Source organism: Gopherus evgoodei, chromosome 3, assembly GCF_007399415.2.
Source record: "Gopherus evgoodei ecotype Sinaloan lineage chromosome 3, rGopEvg1_v1.p, whole genome shotgun sequence".
In the NCBI taxonomy this organism is placed as follows: domain Eukaryota; kingdom Metazoa; phylum Chordata; order Testudines; family Testudinidae; genus Gopherus; species Gopherus evgoodei.
Genome location: NC_044324.1, coordinates 217,285,948 through 217,301,290, shown reverse-complemented (window position 1 = coordinate 217,301,290; position 15,343 = coordinate 217,285,948). Strand labels below are relative to the sequence as shown.

Genomic DNA, 15,343 nt, shown 5'->3' with positions numbered 1-15,343 from the left:
TTTCAGGAAGTGTTTTAATCTTGGCTTTACCAAAGATTCAAGCAGAATCATTTTAGTATTTGGAAAAACCAATAGGAACAAGAGTGGGAAATGCATGGAGTTACATTCCAATAGTGCTTATTTTTCCATAGCAAAAATGTGGAACTTGTAACCTGTGGGTTGGAACCAGATTGTGCTGTTATGGAACTCACTCCAATAAGAAGTGTCAATTGTGAATTAGCAGGATCACTAATCTATTGTTTAGTGAGTTATTTTAATAACTAAAGGTAAATTACTGCTTCATTGTCACCAACTTTTACACTAAATTTGAACTCAAGCTCTGATCTTGCAACTGGCTCTGCTGGTGCAGATCTGTATTGACTAATGTGGTTCCATTTAAGCACAGGGGTCTCTCCTGATAGATTCATTTGTGGGATAGGGGCTGTGGGGTACAGGTGATAAGTGGGATACATTAAGGCCATTCAAGTAGTTTCAGACTCCAAACTTTACTGTTGAAAAGTTTTTATCGAACTTGTAAAGAAAAACATCTTTGTGGTTATTTCAAGAAGCCTTTTCTAAGTCAGTGTTGGAAATGCAACCACTGCAGCTTTGGGCTAGTGCCAAAAATAAATGACATCAGTGCAGTTGTTTATATTTTTTAAGCTTTTGTTTTCCTGATTAGAATGGTATTTCGTATCTGAGGTGAAAAATTTAACAGGAAGATATTGACAATGTGCCTTTTTTAAATGTCAAGGAAGGTAGTGCTTGCTCCAAAATCTATTAAGGCATTAGGAGTCTTCCCATTGACTTCACTAGGCATTTGGAGCAGCCTTTATGGATTGAATTCTGCAAGCTATGCTCCCATGAATGATCTGATGGTTAGTGGCACTTCTCATGGGTGTTGAGTGTTAACCTAGTAAGAGACTGCAGGATCAAACATTTCTGTGGAACCCCCCTTCCCCATACCTTCTACAAAAATCTGGTCAAGTTCAGGGTGTTAGTTTTTGTCCTACTGCTTATTTTACAAGGAGACTATCTTACAAGCAGTAAAGGGAACACAAGTGGGATGTCTCAGTACAACCAGTTTCTTTCCATTGCAAGGGGTTTCACTTTCCAAGTTAAGATATACATTTTCCCTCACTAAGAATAAACTAATGTTCAGTTAACCTATCATTTACAGTGTTTTCTTTGTTCTGTGAGCAAATTACATGTGTTGGTGTGTGTAACTGAGCAGAGGCTGACTGGGTCAGTGAAGAAGGCCTGAGCCTGTTCCTACTGATTTTAAGTAGAGCAGAATTAGCCCTATAGTTAAGAGTATTTTAAGATGAAGCTTTCAACAATTAAACATCTTAATCCCACTTGCCTTTTTTCAAAAGATCACTACAATTTTCTGCTTTTGAAAGCATTGGTCAAGTAGTTTGCTACTAACAGAGCAATTAACTGTTCCATATCGGGCCAAATCTTCTGCTGTGTCAGTTTATAGCAGCTGAGGATCTGCCCTTCTGATTTTTGCAGATATTAAATTTTTTGGTGACGGTTTCTTAATGTGGGTGTTGTTTAAGTAGCAGTTTGAGAAAAACTTGCTGAAAGTTAAGCACATGCATCACTATCGCCCACTCCTAAAAGACTTACTGGTAGGCAAAGCAACCAAACGATGGACCAGAGTTTTGGGGGTTTTTTGAACCTTAAAGGAGCTTCTGATGTTACCTTTGACCCCTAGCTTAATCCAGGAAAAGGGTTTAAAAAAACAGCTTTCCAGGAGGTTATATTTGACATATTTATTCAAAAATTGTGTTCTGAGTGTTGAAGTTCAAATGATTCCTAATGACCAATGTACAGTGTTTGTAGATATATTTAAATCCTGAGTATTAGTACCTGTAGACAGGGGAAGTTTTTGTATTCCATGAGTGTATGGAAGTGAGTAACCTGTACGAACTATTAAATCCTATGAAAATATTGAACTAGTACTGCCCTTTCTGTAAGTGACTTGCTTGGAGTACCAGACGGGCCTCTTCCCTGAGAACTATGCATTGTATATTGCAGAGATCTGATGATTTTAGGTGATTACAGTAGCAGGCCCCTGGGTACTTTTGCAGTAATTCTACAGAAGTTGCTACTGACCAACTGGTGCCTTAGGCCTAATCATTCCATTGTCTGTTACTCTGTTTTGCTTCCATAGTGCTGATAAACAGTTCTGCAACAATGTTAAACGTGCATCAGAAAACTCTACAGGACTCATCACTTTTCACAAGTGAACAAAATCACACTGTAAACCTACTAGAACTTCAATTGTACAGGCTTATCTGTACAGGTGTTAGGTGCAAGGTGAAATTCAGTGCACAGCATTCTGAAGAGTTACACATTAAATATGCAGAATCTGGAACCACTTGCTGCAGAGCACTCTTTGAAGGAAAGGGGCTTTACTGTTAAAAATACTACTCCTATCAAACCAGGGAGTTTAAGTGCGTAGCAGTAGCCATTCACCAGAAAAGAATGCATCACAATTACTTAATTTTTATTTTATTACTGTACTGCTTCACACAAAACAATCTGTTCCTGCTAAGGCCATTTCATTATTAGTTTTCATAGTAGATTCTTGACCCGGGGGAAGGAAAAAGAACACCCTGACAGATTTGCTTTATGATTAACTGGTATATCACAGTTTACAGATGACATGCTGCTATACAAAATCACCAAGGTTTGCATTTAGACAAAACTACTACATTATAGAGCGCATTAATAACAGATCACAGATTAGTACATAGAGTTCTGGTACATCATCAGCAATTTATGCATACTATCATAATTGTGCAAAAATACTGTTTTTTTGGGTTCTGGAAAAATAAATTAACCACACAAAGTAAAATGTAACCAGTGCCAAGTTATGCTTAATACAGAAATTGTGGAATTTTTTTAACAAAATGTGCCTATCATGTGGTGATACCTGTGTAGGATTTTCACTAAAGTTGGCTGAACTGTGTTTTATCTGATCTCAAATTATATGTACTATGGCAAGACTATATGTAATCAAGAACTATGTTCCTTTCTGAATAAGGAAAGTTATGCAACTTGAAAAAAGTAATGCTCCTCTACTAAACAAAGCTTGACACCTCATTTCTTCTTCTAAATATTTGAAAAAGCACTTGTATGATTACTGTAGCCTAAACATAAGCATGCATATATTTTCCTCTCTGGGTTGTCTGTGTAGAGAATCAGCTGAAGCTGAGTCAATACAGATATAGCACTCAGGTGTGACAAATTCACCCCTGAGCAACAGCTCTGGTGACCTAACCCTCTTGTAGATGCAGTTAGATCAACAGGAGAATGCTTTTATGTGCTAGTGCTCAGGGCCATGGTTTTCTTACAGTGACAGAAAAACCCCTTCCATAGCTGTAGCCACACGATAGGATTAAGTTAGCATATATTCGTTTAAAGAAGAGTCAGATTTGTTCAGGCATGGTTCCCTAGAGGGAGATCCAAGTCAGCCATTTCTAATGGGACCAGCCCCTGTAAGCAAGTGTTAATTGCACAAGATGCAGCTTTAACATTTCCTAACACATCTGAGTCTCTTGCTCATCAGAGCCAGCCCCTCCCAGTCCCCTTTTGGCCACACATCTCCATCCGACAAGGAGGGAGAAAAGGCTTTTGTACAATTTCAATGATAACTCACTAGTGCTATTCATTCCAACTACAAGAAAAGTCACACTCCCTACATAGCACAAAGCCCTTCCTGGTTTAGTTTATAAATACACATCTAGAAAACAATCAAGTAGAAGAAAGATTAAATTGATTGTTGATGAGAGTTGATAAAAAACATCTTTCCTGGAATGTGTTATATCATTTGGTCTCCTATCAGTGTGCTGGCTTGCTAGGGTTACTATGTCGGTCAATAGTCATTCAATCCCAAAGCCAGCAGCACAAACAAAAAAACAGATATTCGTAAAAACAACAAAAATGAAAGCCAGCTAGTACCCTGTCTGGAATGTGGGTAGGTCCATGCATATTTGGGGCAGGTCTTTCCTCCAAAAGAAATCAAAGACCAACCTAGGCCATAGATAGTAGCAGTACAGGTACTAACTATGGGATACTAGAGTTTTCCTACGTTAAAGTATCCAATATTTAAAAGGTCAAATGACTAGTAGCATTTATGCAAAATAAAACTAGTACTCTTTCATTATGTAAGCAGCACTGGTGACATAAGAATGAAATAATTTCTACAGCTTATTGGAACTGCACTGAAATATTAAGCCATAACACTGAAACTGCATATGGTCATGAGTCTATCTTACTGTCATACATATATTGAATTATAGGTAGCTTGTCTACTTATCTCCATTGAAACTAGGATCTACACACACACAAACTGGGATTCACACACATTCTTCAAGATAATTAATTTCTACGTAGTTTTAAAACAAGCCTGGGCAAGCTGTTGTCCAGCAATGCTGAAGGAGGGTATCTTAGCTAAGATAAAGCCTAATTCAATAACTATTGACACAGCTTTGCCAACAGCACAAAGGGAAAGTAGTAGTGTTCTGGAATATACAAAAAAACGGCAGCAAAGACAATAGCAGGAACTTAAGTAAATGAAAAGTTAGAAAAATATATTATTACCTGTTAAAGTCCTCTTGGAGAGATGGTATGCACCAAAAAATAACATAAGTGGAAAAATATATCCAAGAAAAAAATAGAAGAAACTTACATTTCATATATAGTTCTTAAATAGAAAATACATGATAAGCTAGGTCCTATTTAATGAATGGTTTGGGAGAAGGTAATTGATATTATATTATATACAGACCCCTCACCTATGAAGATTAGTGTTTTTAAACCCAAGCCATTATGTATTTATTCTTGCACATCTGTATGTGTATAGTATATACACATCCACACTGTATCTAAAAATCACAGGCATTTCACTGGCATTAAAATAGCTCTGTCGATTTTAAAAACAAAAATCTACATGTCTCACTAAGGTCCGTTAAAAACACAGAACTTTAGCAATACATTAGCATTAGATCAGAAAATATTGTGTGTACTGTATGTTATGGACAGATATTTACAAGCATGGATCCAAAATGTTGAAGACGATGAGCTAGTAGAGAAATGGCAGCCAAAAAAAAATTTTAAATGGAAGACTTTTGGCTCATCAGCTACTAAAAATAAAGATTTTTGCCCCAAGCATTTCTTTCACTGATCTCAAAAGTCTTGTGAATCCCTCTATTGCTCTCACATACGGAAGAGCTGTCAGCAACACCTAGGAGTATTATTTCTTATCCATCCATGTCATCAAAAAAACACCAGGATACTAACAATACAGGTCATTTGGTTCATAAGCAACAAAATTAAGCCAGGTGTAGTGTCAAGTATCCCATAATGGTCCCTGGCCATTACACAAAAACAGATTACTTAGGAGTTAGGCAACATGCCACATATACCACAAATAATTCACTTTAGGTCTCCATCACCATCTGCTTGAAGTGATTTTTTGATGCGAAGCAACATAGTCGTAAGCCACTGATCCAAGCGAGATATGGAATCAAATTCCTTAACCTAATTGGAAGGAAGTTGAACACAGTTTAACAGAGGGCAAACGGGAATATGGCTATCACTACTCCTAGGAGTAAACTGTGCTACGTTTCATTTGCGATTCATTTGTTAAATTTCTGTTAGTTAAATAGTCCTTAAACCACTGATACATGTAGTAAGGGCTGAGCCAAAGCTCATTAAAGTCTGTGGGAATTTCAAATATCAAGCACAAAGAAGCCAGGATTACTGGAAAAAGACCAGAAGAGGAGGAACTAGAGTGGAGAGTAAAGCGTCCTCAAAATGCAGTGATCACCAGTAGGGGAGCCCTGGTAATTTCGAAGACCCTCACCCAAGGTTTTTTATATATATATATATAATTATACTTCAATGGGACTTAAGCGTGTGCTTCAGTGCTTTGCTGATGGGGATGGTTTGCTGAACAGGGTCCTTTAGACATTTTCAGCTGCTTTGTATTGCTGCAGTAGCCCAAGGCAGCCCACGCCCACTCGTGAATATGGCCCAGAGATGTTGAAAAACTCTTGGGACCTGATCTGCTACTGCACTGATTTCAGCAGCGTTACACTGGAGTAACAGTAGTGAATCAGGCCCTTCGATTGCAAACTCTTTCCATCAGTTCTTCAGGACAGAGACTTTAGCCTGAATTTTCATTCACACGCAGGCCTCTTTGCATTGCTCTGTTTACCCCTCCAGAGCAGCGTGAAGTGGCTTCATTGTAGGTGGCAATCAGCCTGTGTGTTTCATACAGCACAGAAGATGCTGCCAGTGCTCAAAGAACAACCGTGCCCAGAAACGTTTGTGCAAGTAACTGAGCATGCAAAATTCACATGCAAAAATGAAGACATAGAGGGGGGCTCCTTTGAACTCTGGTCCTAGAATTATCTGCCACAAATGGATCAGTGTACAGCTTGACTACTTACTGCCTCAGTGTACGCCTCACAGTTTTGGTCCTCATGGGCTTCCAGCAGTTTCTAACAGAATTACAGTCAAGGGTTATACATTAATATTGAAAATTTATCACTTCAATTTACAGCAGACTCGGCACCCGTTGTCTGGGTATTCTGTAACCCTGTGGTCTACAAATTACATGTAACGCTTTTCTCCATTAAGAAACCAAAAGAGATAATAAATATCCAGTGCTTGCACTTCACGCAGAACAACGACCTCCTGAACCTGTTTAATCCAGCAATATACAGACAGTGTCTGATACTATCCAACAGGCCCTTTGGATCTACTGTTATAATATTAGCTTACCCATAAATATCTACTTTCATTAAGATTATAATTTGTCTCATTTAATTGCCTCCCCAGTTACACAAGTTCTGTACAATTCATGTGGGTGTTCTCTAATATATACAAATAATATGAAACAGATCAACGTAGGATATGGTGAGGGAAAGATAGTACCAGGGCAATTTTTTTATTCCCAGCCAATAACTCAACTTTCAGGGCATCTGTATTTAACATCAGTTCTACTTACTTTTACTAGCTTGCACTCTCTCGAATCTGTGAATGCTGGGAACATTTCTTCATACTTCTCCAGAGCAAGCTGAAACAGAGAAGCTAGCCTTTCCATTAAAACTACTAGAAAAAGCAACCACTGGGTTTCATCTTAATACAAGAGTTATTCTCATAGTTATTGTCTTTGTTGCAGTGTATTAGGCTTAGGTTACATAAACAGTCTAACAACAGAGTCCAATAAAATCCCAAGAACACAAGGAAATTCAGATTGAAGGTCCAAACTGCTCTTTGCCTAACTGGGAATGTGTCTAAAGTATTGTAAGGGTGGAAGCAACATAATTAAGTGTCAAACCCTGTCACTGCGACAAGTGATGCTCCTGCCCCAGCTAGTCTCACAGCCTCTAAATGGGCTGTCCCCTTTCCACCTGAACTAACTTACATTTATTGGGGGGGAGGAGGAGGGGAAGGGGGACGTAGCTGTTTGAGGGAGGATGCAGGAAAGGAAAGTTAGGATCTACCTTGAGAGAACTTCAAAAAAAGAAGCCGTTTCCCTTTCTTCCCTGCAGATTTTAGGCAAAACGAGACACAACGGAGACTGCAGAGTTAAAGGATGCCTTCCGCCATCCATGGGAGAAAGTATATGCTTTCTCTTAAGCAGAAACCAGACATGCTGTGGTCTGTTATTTTTTCAGCTTGAGCTGTGACTTTAAAAGGCTCTGTTGATTTCAATGTGTGTTGGACCAGGCCATGCAGGTGCAAGTCAGGTCGTACAACCCTGGCCTGATCCAACACGCACTAGAATCAACAGAACTATCCTGACTGACTTCAGCAGGTGCTGCACCAGAATGTTAACTACCTGACTGGGCCAGCAAGTCGGGGCAGTATTTAGGTGCCTACAAAACAAAAAGAGCAACTCAATTACAGGCAGGATGGAAGTCAGCCCCTGATCAAAATGGGGACCAGAAACTGGCTCCCTTTTGGAGATGCTTAAATCGTGCCTTTTTTATGGGACTGCGCCCGCATGACAATTGTTTTATTTTGAACAGTACAGCGTGAGACAGAGTTCATGGGCCTGATTTTAATACCCGCTTCCTTTTCTTTTGCAAATAATTGCTGGCACTATTTTGTGGATATGAATGTAGACATCTGTGCCTCTGCTTGAACTGTGGTAGTCACATCTCTACATGCTTTTGTCTGCACCCAAAACTATGGGCGCCTCCTAATGTTGGCAAGCATAAAAAGGAAATCTGGCTTTGAAAAACAGGGCCCGCCTCAGCAATGATTCCCATACAAAAATAAAAATCAATTGTTCTTTTCTAATAGGAACGCACTTCCGCAGCTCAGATCCTACTGCGAATGTTTAATAGTAATCACTGCGTATCGAGAGAGAATGTATATTTCACCCCCAGACTGTGGAAATAGGAGATAGTTCAATCACATTAATTAATGTTGCAAAATTTCATTTAAGTGATGCTGCACATCCTAGGAGAATGTCACTAACCTTAGCATTCAACTCATCCACAATGAAGTGGCAGAGAGCAGCTTTAAAGAAATACTCTTTTGCACTGTACTTGAGCAAAGGATTATCCATGGTATTTGTTCCAACCTAGATATAAAAAGTTATAGTGACAGTCAGGTTATATGGTATCTTTTCTTTGTAAGACAAGAACAAAACCCCAAGATGATCAAAATTACATGCAAGAGCTCACACACGTTTAACAGACTGGATTAAAAACATGCAACAAATACCAGATCCTAAGAAAAAGCAACAGCTCAACAGGTTTCATCTAATACAACAAAATTCCAAAGTGAAACAAATCAGTCACAAATATTTGTATATATATAATAATAAAGTGATTTAGGCATTAAAGTTCCCACCTATTGTGATTGTAAAGACATATGTGTGCGCACACCCCCATCTACCCTCTCTAAGGGTTCAAACAGCACATATCCATGCAGCACTTCAGTGCTGTACAATGCTGTAATACCACCCAGAACAGAAAGGTGGTTCTCTCGGGTTCCTCCAGGGCTCAATCCTGCATGTTGCTGAGCGCTCCCTCCCTGATCCAGCAAAGCACTTAAGCACATGCTTAGCTTTAAGCACAAACAGTCCCCACAGAAGAGGCGTGAGACTGCACGTGTGTGCGCACGTGCAGGATTTTAAAAGAGCGCTGATTCTGGGGAAAACCACACGCTCGCCCTCTAACTAAGTGGTGTTTTGTACGCTGTGCTCCAGTCATCAGGGATGCACTCTGTCTAAGCTTTTCTGGCAGCCAATTGGAACCTAGCACCTCTTATAAAGCAGAATGCTGCTGGCAAAGGGAATTCACTCTAGCACCTTCACCAGGTTTGTCTGGCATTACAGACAGGTTCTGGAGCATGTTACATAGCACTATACACACACATAGAGGCCAAACCACAGCTGCCCTGCACAGGGTCAGTAGAAGATGAAGGAGAGTGAAAGGAATTGGTTTCCCACCACTGCACGCCCATGCAGGAGGCAGACATCATTTGGATGGCTGCAGTCCTAGAATGCAGGAGGTTCTTGTCAGCAATATTCCAGACCCCAAAAGGACCATATATGGACTGGGAAGAGCATAGCTGTGGCTTCATGTCCCCTGCGCACTAGCTCTTGGCTGCTGAGTACTGGGGAGAGCAAAACTGCAGAGCAGATGCAGTAACTGTCATCCGTCAGCATCCCTGGAGGCATGATGTCGGCAAGCATAAGACTCCAGCTACCCCTACATTACAGTAGTTTGCTTCCCCACATCTTAATGCTTTTGGCCTGATTCAGCAAGGTGCAGGGAACCCTCAGCTCCTGTGGAAGTCAGCAGGAGTGGAGGATGCTCAGTAATTCTAGCTCAGATGCCCACAGAGCTCTATTTATTGTGCACTGCTTCACAAGTACAGCCTCTCTCTCAGTGCCTCTATTTGCCATTTGATGCAGACTAGGGAACAGTGACTTGATTCTGTGATATCCTGTACAAGTACTGGGTCCCTAAAGGGTTCAAAAGCAAAGAGCTGATTTAAAATACTCCCAGCCAAAAATCTTCATTACAACACAATAGCTAAGTTTGCAAATAGGTATCAATGAAAACAAAAACAGGACATTCTTATAAAAGGTAAAAAATACATAAAAATAAAAATTTTGAAAGCTAGGAAGTTCACAGATTAAGTCCCACAAACAACCTTAGCTGATCTCATGCCATTGGTCATCCTCTAGCTACTTATCAACCCTCAAGTCTGGAAATTCTGAACACAAAGAGTAATATGGTGGCAGCAAAATCTCTACTAAAATGATCCACTCAAGTGCATCGGCTGCCAGCCGGTCCGCCAGAGATTAGTTCTAGCCATGCAGTATAATTCCTAATTATTTCACAGATTCTCTTGATTATTAGTGCTATGCACTAGATATCATTAGGACACAAGCACTAACATTTGAGATTCCAGCCATAAGACTATTCTGCGGTGGGGGAGAGGTGGGAGGAAGAGAGGAGACTTGGAAACACAAGGCATAATTAGCTTTTGGAACAAAGTTTTCTAACTCTGCAATCACATGTCTGATCGCCCTCAAAAGTCTTTCCCCAAAATTATACCAGACAGGGAACCCCCAACCCAAGAAGTTATAGGCATTCAAAACTAAGCTTAGAAAGTAAGTTAGAATTTAACCCTGGAACAACTCATAGAAGCAGTATCTGCCTTTTTAAGAAAAACATCTATGCACTAGATCTCAAAGGAGTCTGGAACCAACTAAGTTTGAAGTGTCTAGGCCAAGCCAATTCCCAGATACAGTTTGACACACACACACAAATCACTCACTTTTTCAAAAAGTAAAATATATTTTTGATAAATTACATCTCTCAAAAATTTTAGAGACAAGGTGGGTGAAGTACAGTAATGTCTTTTATTGGACCAACTTCTGTTTGGTGAGAGAGACAAGTTTTCGAGCGAACACAAAGCTCTTCTTCAGGTAAGAACATATGCAATAACTATCACCAGGTAAGAAATGCTCTGTGTAAGCTCAAAAGCTTGTCTCTCTCACCTACAGAAGTTGGTCCAATAAAAGATATTGCCTCAACCACCTTGTCTTTCTAATATCCTGGTACCAACATGGCTACAGCAACACAGCATATATCTACCAGTAATGGCTCATCTGATTCACAGCACAGTTTGACAAAAAGAACTCTACACCTGACAAAGTCCACATGTGAAATTTCACATCCAGTTCAGTTGAATAGAATGGGCAAACTCTCTCTTACAACGGGAAACTAGTTGCAGCCTCAACTACTGAGAGAATGCTGATTCTTTCCACAATTAGTGCAGGAAATGATCTCTTTAGTCCACATTCCTGAGACCAATGCAAGATTTAGGGCTTGTCTACATTGTCCTGCCGTTTGCACTACGGGGTTAGAAATAAAAGTGCATTAACGCATTAATGAAGTCCTGTTTGAAGAGGACTATGTTAAAATGAACTAGGAACACTTTAGTTCATGCCTGCAGTGTCCATGAGGGAGATTCACAGTGCAGCACTTTAGTGCTCATTGCTATTCACAACCCCCTAGTCCAAACTGCGGGGCAGTGTAGACAAGCCCATAGGGTTCCAGTTTTAGTGACCACAGGTCCTGACTCAGACATCAGGAGCAGCATACAATATGACCGTTCTGTGACTTCAACTACGTTGTCCATTTTATAAAAAGAGTATATGTACTAACCTGCTCGTAGATTTCAATTGCCTTCTGGTACTGCTCTAACTGAGCAGCATATGCAGCCACCTTCAGCAGACACCTGTTAGCTGAACTACAATCAAGGACTTCAGTTAAAATAAGTAATGGTACATGTGTCAATTTCCCTACTTCTCTAATAGATACATCCCCTAGTTAATGTATGTGAAAACATACCCCAGCAGTTACCTGTTAGAAAAAGGAGTATATTAAAAATACCAAAATTATTAGCACACTAAGGCCATATGTTGACTCTGAAAGCTTTCTGCAAATCTACAGAAAGTTCTCTTCCCAGTGACCTGTGGTATGATATTCAGCCCCAAGGAGACTAGAAAGCATGAGCATTAAACGGTATATGAAAGTCAAGCATTAAAATCTAAACAAAGGCAGAAATCAGTTTTTACATGCAAGCACCTTAATAGGTCTCCAAAGATCTGTTTGAATACTCATACTGACAGACAGATAAGTGAATGACAATTTCATGTACCTAAGTGACAATCTCAGCATCTTAATGCAGGATTTGGACATCTTATTAAAGAATTCACAAATTAGGAGAGGCATATAATACTTGCACATCTTATTATAGGAAAGAAAAAAAGGATAAATCCAGACTGTAAACTTTCCTTGTTTAAAATAACTATTCTATGAAGAAGACTTGCCTGTTGGATTCTTCTCCTTTGTAGTAATCTGCAGCTTGTTCATAATGTGCAATTGCCTAAAAGACAGACACAAACATTTTTCTCTCAACATGTTACTTTTGAGATGAGATTTTTGGGGAAGACCGTATTTACAAAGATTAGAATTTTTCAGAATTCCTCAGGTGGTTTTAGAGGAATACCATGACATCCTATTTTTATTGTCCCACGGGATTATACCAATATTGAAACACTGCAACCATCCCGAATGAACTCTGATTAAGAGCTCGATCTTGCAAAACTGGACTACTGACTATAGCTCTTACTACTGTATGTAATCCCACTGAAATCAAAGCTTTGCAGACAACCTAGAGAAGAAAAGAACGAAGAGGAGAAAGGCCAGCAGGAAAAGGAAAGGGAGATGCCCCAGGACTAATGGGGCTTCTCCGCAGCAAACACAGATGCTGCAGACTCTTGTGGACCTACAGGTTCAACAATCCCAGGCTCACCTTCCTTTGCAGTCCATGCAGAACTCCATTGCAGCATCCACCCTCAACATTCCACATGGCATCAAGGGCCACCGCCCTACCCCTCTACCACTTCATCCCAGGAGACATTACGGAAAACCACAACTTCACATACACTGACCTGTGACCACCACAGTAGCTGTATGTGTAGCTAAAATGGTCATAAATGTTCTTTCGTCTTGAAAAGTGCTATTCTACTAATTCATGACGTTTTTAATGCCTTTGCTTTTAAATTGCACAGATTTTTCTTTTCACTGGTTTTGTTACTGAATAAAATTTTATTATTTGGAAAATAATTCATGTTTATTAGTTCACAGCATATGTGGCAGAGCGCCTATCAGTTCTGAAATCACCTACTTAATTGTTACTGCACAGTGTGACAACTCACAGGATCAGTGACCTACACGGTCTAATAATGATAAATGTACAGCAAGTGCTGCAAAATTAACAGGTGTACTGACAATGTTATAGTTCAACATGTACCCCCAGCACCACACAATTCCTAATAGGCCACAAAACAGCAGGGCCACATATAGAGCACAGTACACCACAATGCGTTCCTGCAGCTCATTGTAAAAGTGCTACTTCAAAGCCTCTCTGAGTCATACAGCTACGATAAGCTCTTCTAACAATCCTAGTATCTGGCTGTTTGAACTCCGCAGACAGCCTCTCCACCTCTGCCCTTCATCCCAGTGGCAACCTTCCCCCCTTTGCTTCACAGATATTATGTAGGACACAGCAGGCAGCTATAACCATTCTGATATTTTTCTTACTGAGATCCAGTCTTGTGAGTAAACAATGCCGGTTTCCCTTCAGTCTGCCAAATGCACATTCAACTTCATTCTGCACTTCTGCACCTGCTGATCGGGTAGTTGAATCTTTCCTTGCTCCTGTCGACGTAGCTGGGGTATGGCTTCATGAGTAAGGCTCAGATTTTGGTCAGGGATATTTTTAGTAAAAATCAGACGGGTCATGGGCAATAAAGCCTGTTACCTATCCGTGATTTTTACTAAAAATATCCCTGACACAATGGGGATAGAGGAGGGTCCAGCACCCGCAGCGACTGGGGGCCCTGGGGTCCCTGCTCAGCCCGCCATGGCTGGGCAGAGGCAGGGAGGCTCCAGAAGCCTGCAGGAGCTCTGGGGAACCCCACCATCCACGGGAGCTGGGAGCTCAAGGGCCCCTGGCTGCCCAGGGCTAGGAGCTGCTGAGGGCCCGCTGCCAGCAGCAGCTGAGAGCTGCGGGGCTACCTGCTGTCCTTGGGGCACAAAACGTCATATCGGTCTCTGGAAGTCATGGATTCTGTGACTTCCATGACCTCTGTGACATAATCGTAGCGTTATTCGTGAGCCACCTGAGCAAGGGGTAGGCTAGGTCCCCCAGGATCACTATTGGCATTTCAACGTTGCCAACAGTTATCTGCCGGTCAGGAAAAAAAAAGTCCTTCCTTATAGCTTTCTAAAAAGTCCTGTGTTCTTAAAGATGTGAGTGTCATGCACCTTCCCTGACCAGCTCACACTGATGTCAGTCAAGCATCCCCAGTGATCTACCAGTGTTTGCATAACCACACAAAAGTAGCCTCTCTGTTGATGCGCTCTATGGCAAGGTGGTCTGGTGCCAAAAGAGGGATATGAGGGCTGTTTATTGCTCCACCACAGTTCAGGAACCCCATTGTTGCAAATCCATGCACTATGCCCTGCACATCACCAAGAGTCACAGTCCTGCGCAGCAGGAGGAGATTAATGGCCCTGACTGAGGCTTGCATTACAGTCACTTGCATGACAGTGGCCCCTGCAGTGGGTTTTCCCAGTCCAAACTGATTTCCCACTGTTTCCATGGTGCGATCACTCATTTGCTCACTGTCAGTGCCGCTCTCGTTTTGGAGTCCCTGCACTGGAGGTCTGGGGCGAGCTTGGCTCACAGATCTGGGAATGTGGCCTTGCACATCCAAAAGTTCTGCAGCCACTGTTCGTCATTCCAAGCCTGCATTACAATGCGATCTCCACCAGTAAGTTCTCGTGTCCAGAAGCAGCACGCCATCATCTCCAGCTGCTCCATGAATGCCAACAACCTTGCGTTGGTGCTTGCTATATCTCATAGCAGTCTATCGTCCAAGGAATCGTCACATTCCTCATTGATTTGGTTATTCTTGCAGCTCTGGATTGTGTGTCCTGTGCTTACAATGCTTACAGCAACAGTGCAGAGCTGTGCAGGCTTCCATGTTTCAGTCAGACATGGTGGATAGCAAGGAGAGCCATGTAGGTTCGTGGGATTTTGAAAAAAGGAGCAAAAATTATGGGATATAAATGACATTACGGGATGGAGACAGTTGCACACTGGGAAGCTGACCTCTTGATCCCAGTCACCCCTGAACAACTCGTTTAGGCCACATCATGCATTGCCAAAACTTCCCAAAAGACAGTGGTGGGTTACACACTGGGACTTCTACCCATGGTGCACAACACTGTGCATC

The 15,343-nt window shown here is 41.1% G+C and overlaps 1 protein-coding gene across 3 annotated transcripts in view; it reads right to left on the bottom strand.

Moving 5' to 3' along the window:
• Positions 1 to 298: 298 nt before the first annotated feature.
• LOC115649253 (beta-soluble NSF attachment protein) overlaps positions 299 to 15,343 on the bottom strand; it is a 42,022-nt gene continuing 26,977 nt past the window's right edge. For all 3 annotated transcript variants that reach the window (XM_030558057.1, XM_030558058.1, XM_030558059.1), the window contains 6 exons: positions 12,368 to 12,423; positions 11,700 to 11,784; positions 8,489 to 8,593; positions 7,007 to 7,075; positions 6,447 to 6,497; positions 299 to 5,532 (listed from right to left, as the gene is read on the bottom strand). In XM_030558057.1, coding sequence (XP_030413917.1) covers positions 5,428 to 5,532; positions 6,447 to 6,497; positions 7,007 to 7,075; positions 8,489 to 8,593; positions 11,700 to 11,784; positions 12,368 to 12,423 — 471 coding nt within the window. In that variant the 3' untranslated portion in view covers positions 299 to 5,427. The remainder of the gene's footprint in view (positions 5,533 to 6,446; positions 6,498 to 7,006; positions 7,076 to 8,488; positions 8,594 to 11,699; positions 11,785 to 12,367; positions 12,424 to 15,343) is intronic.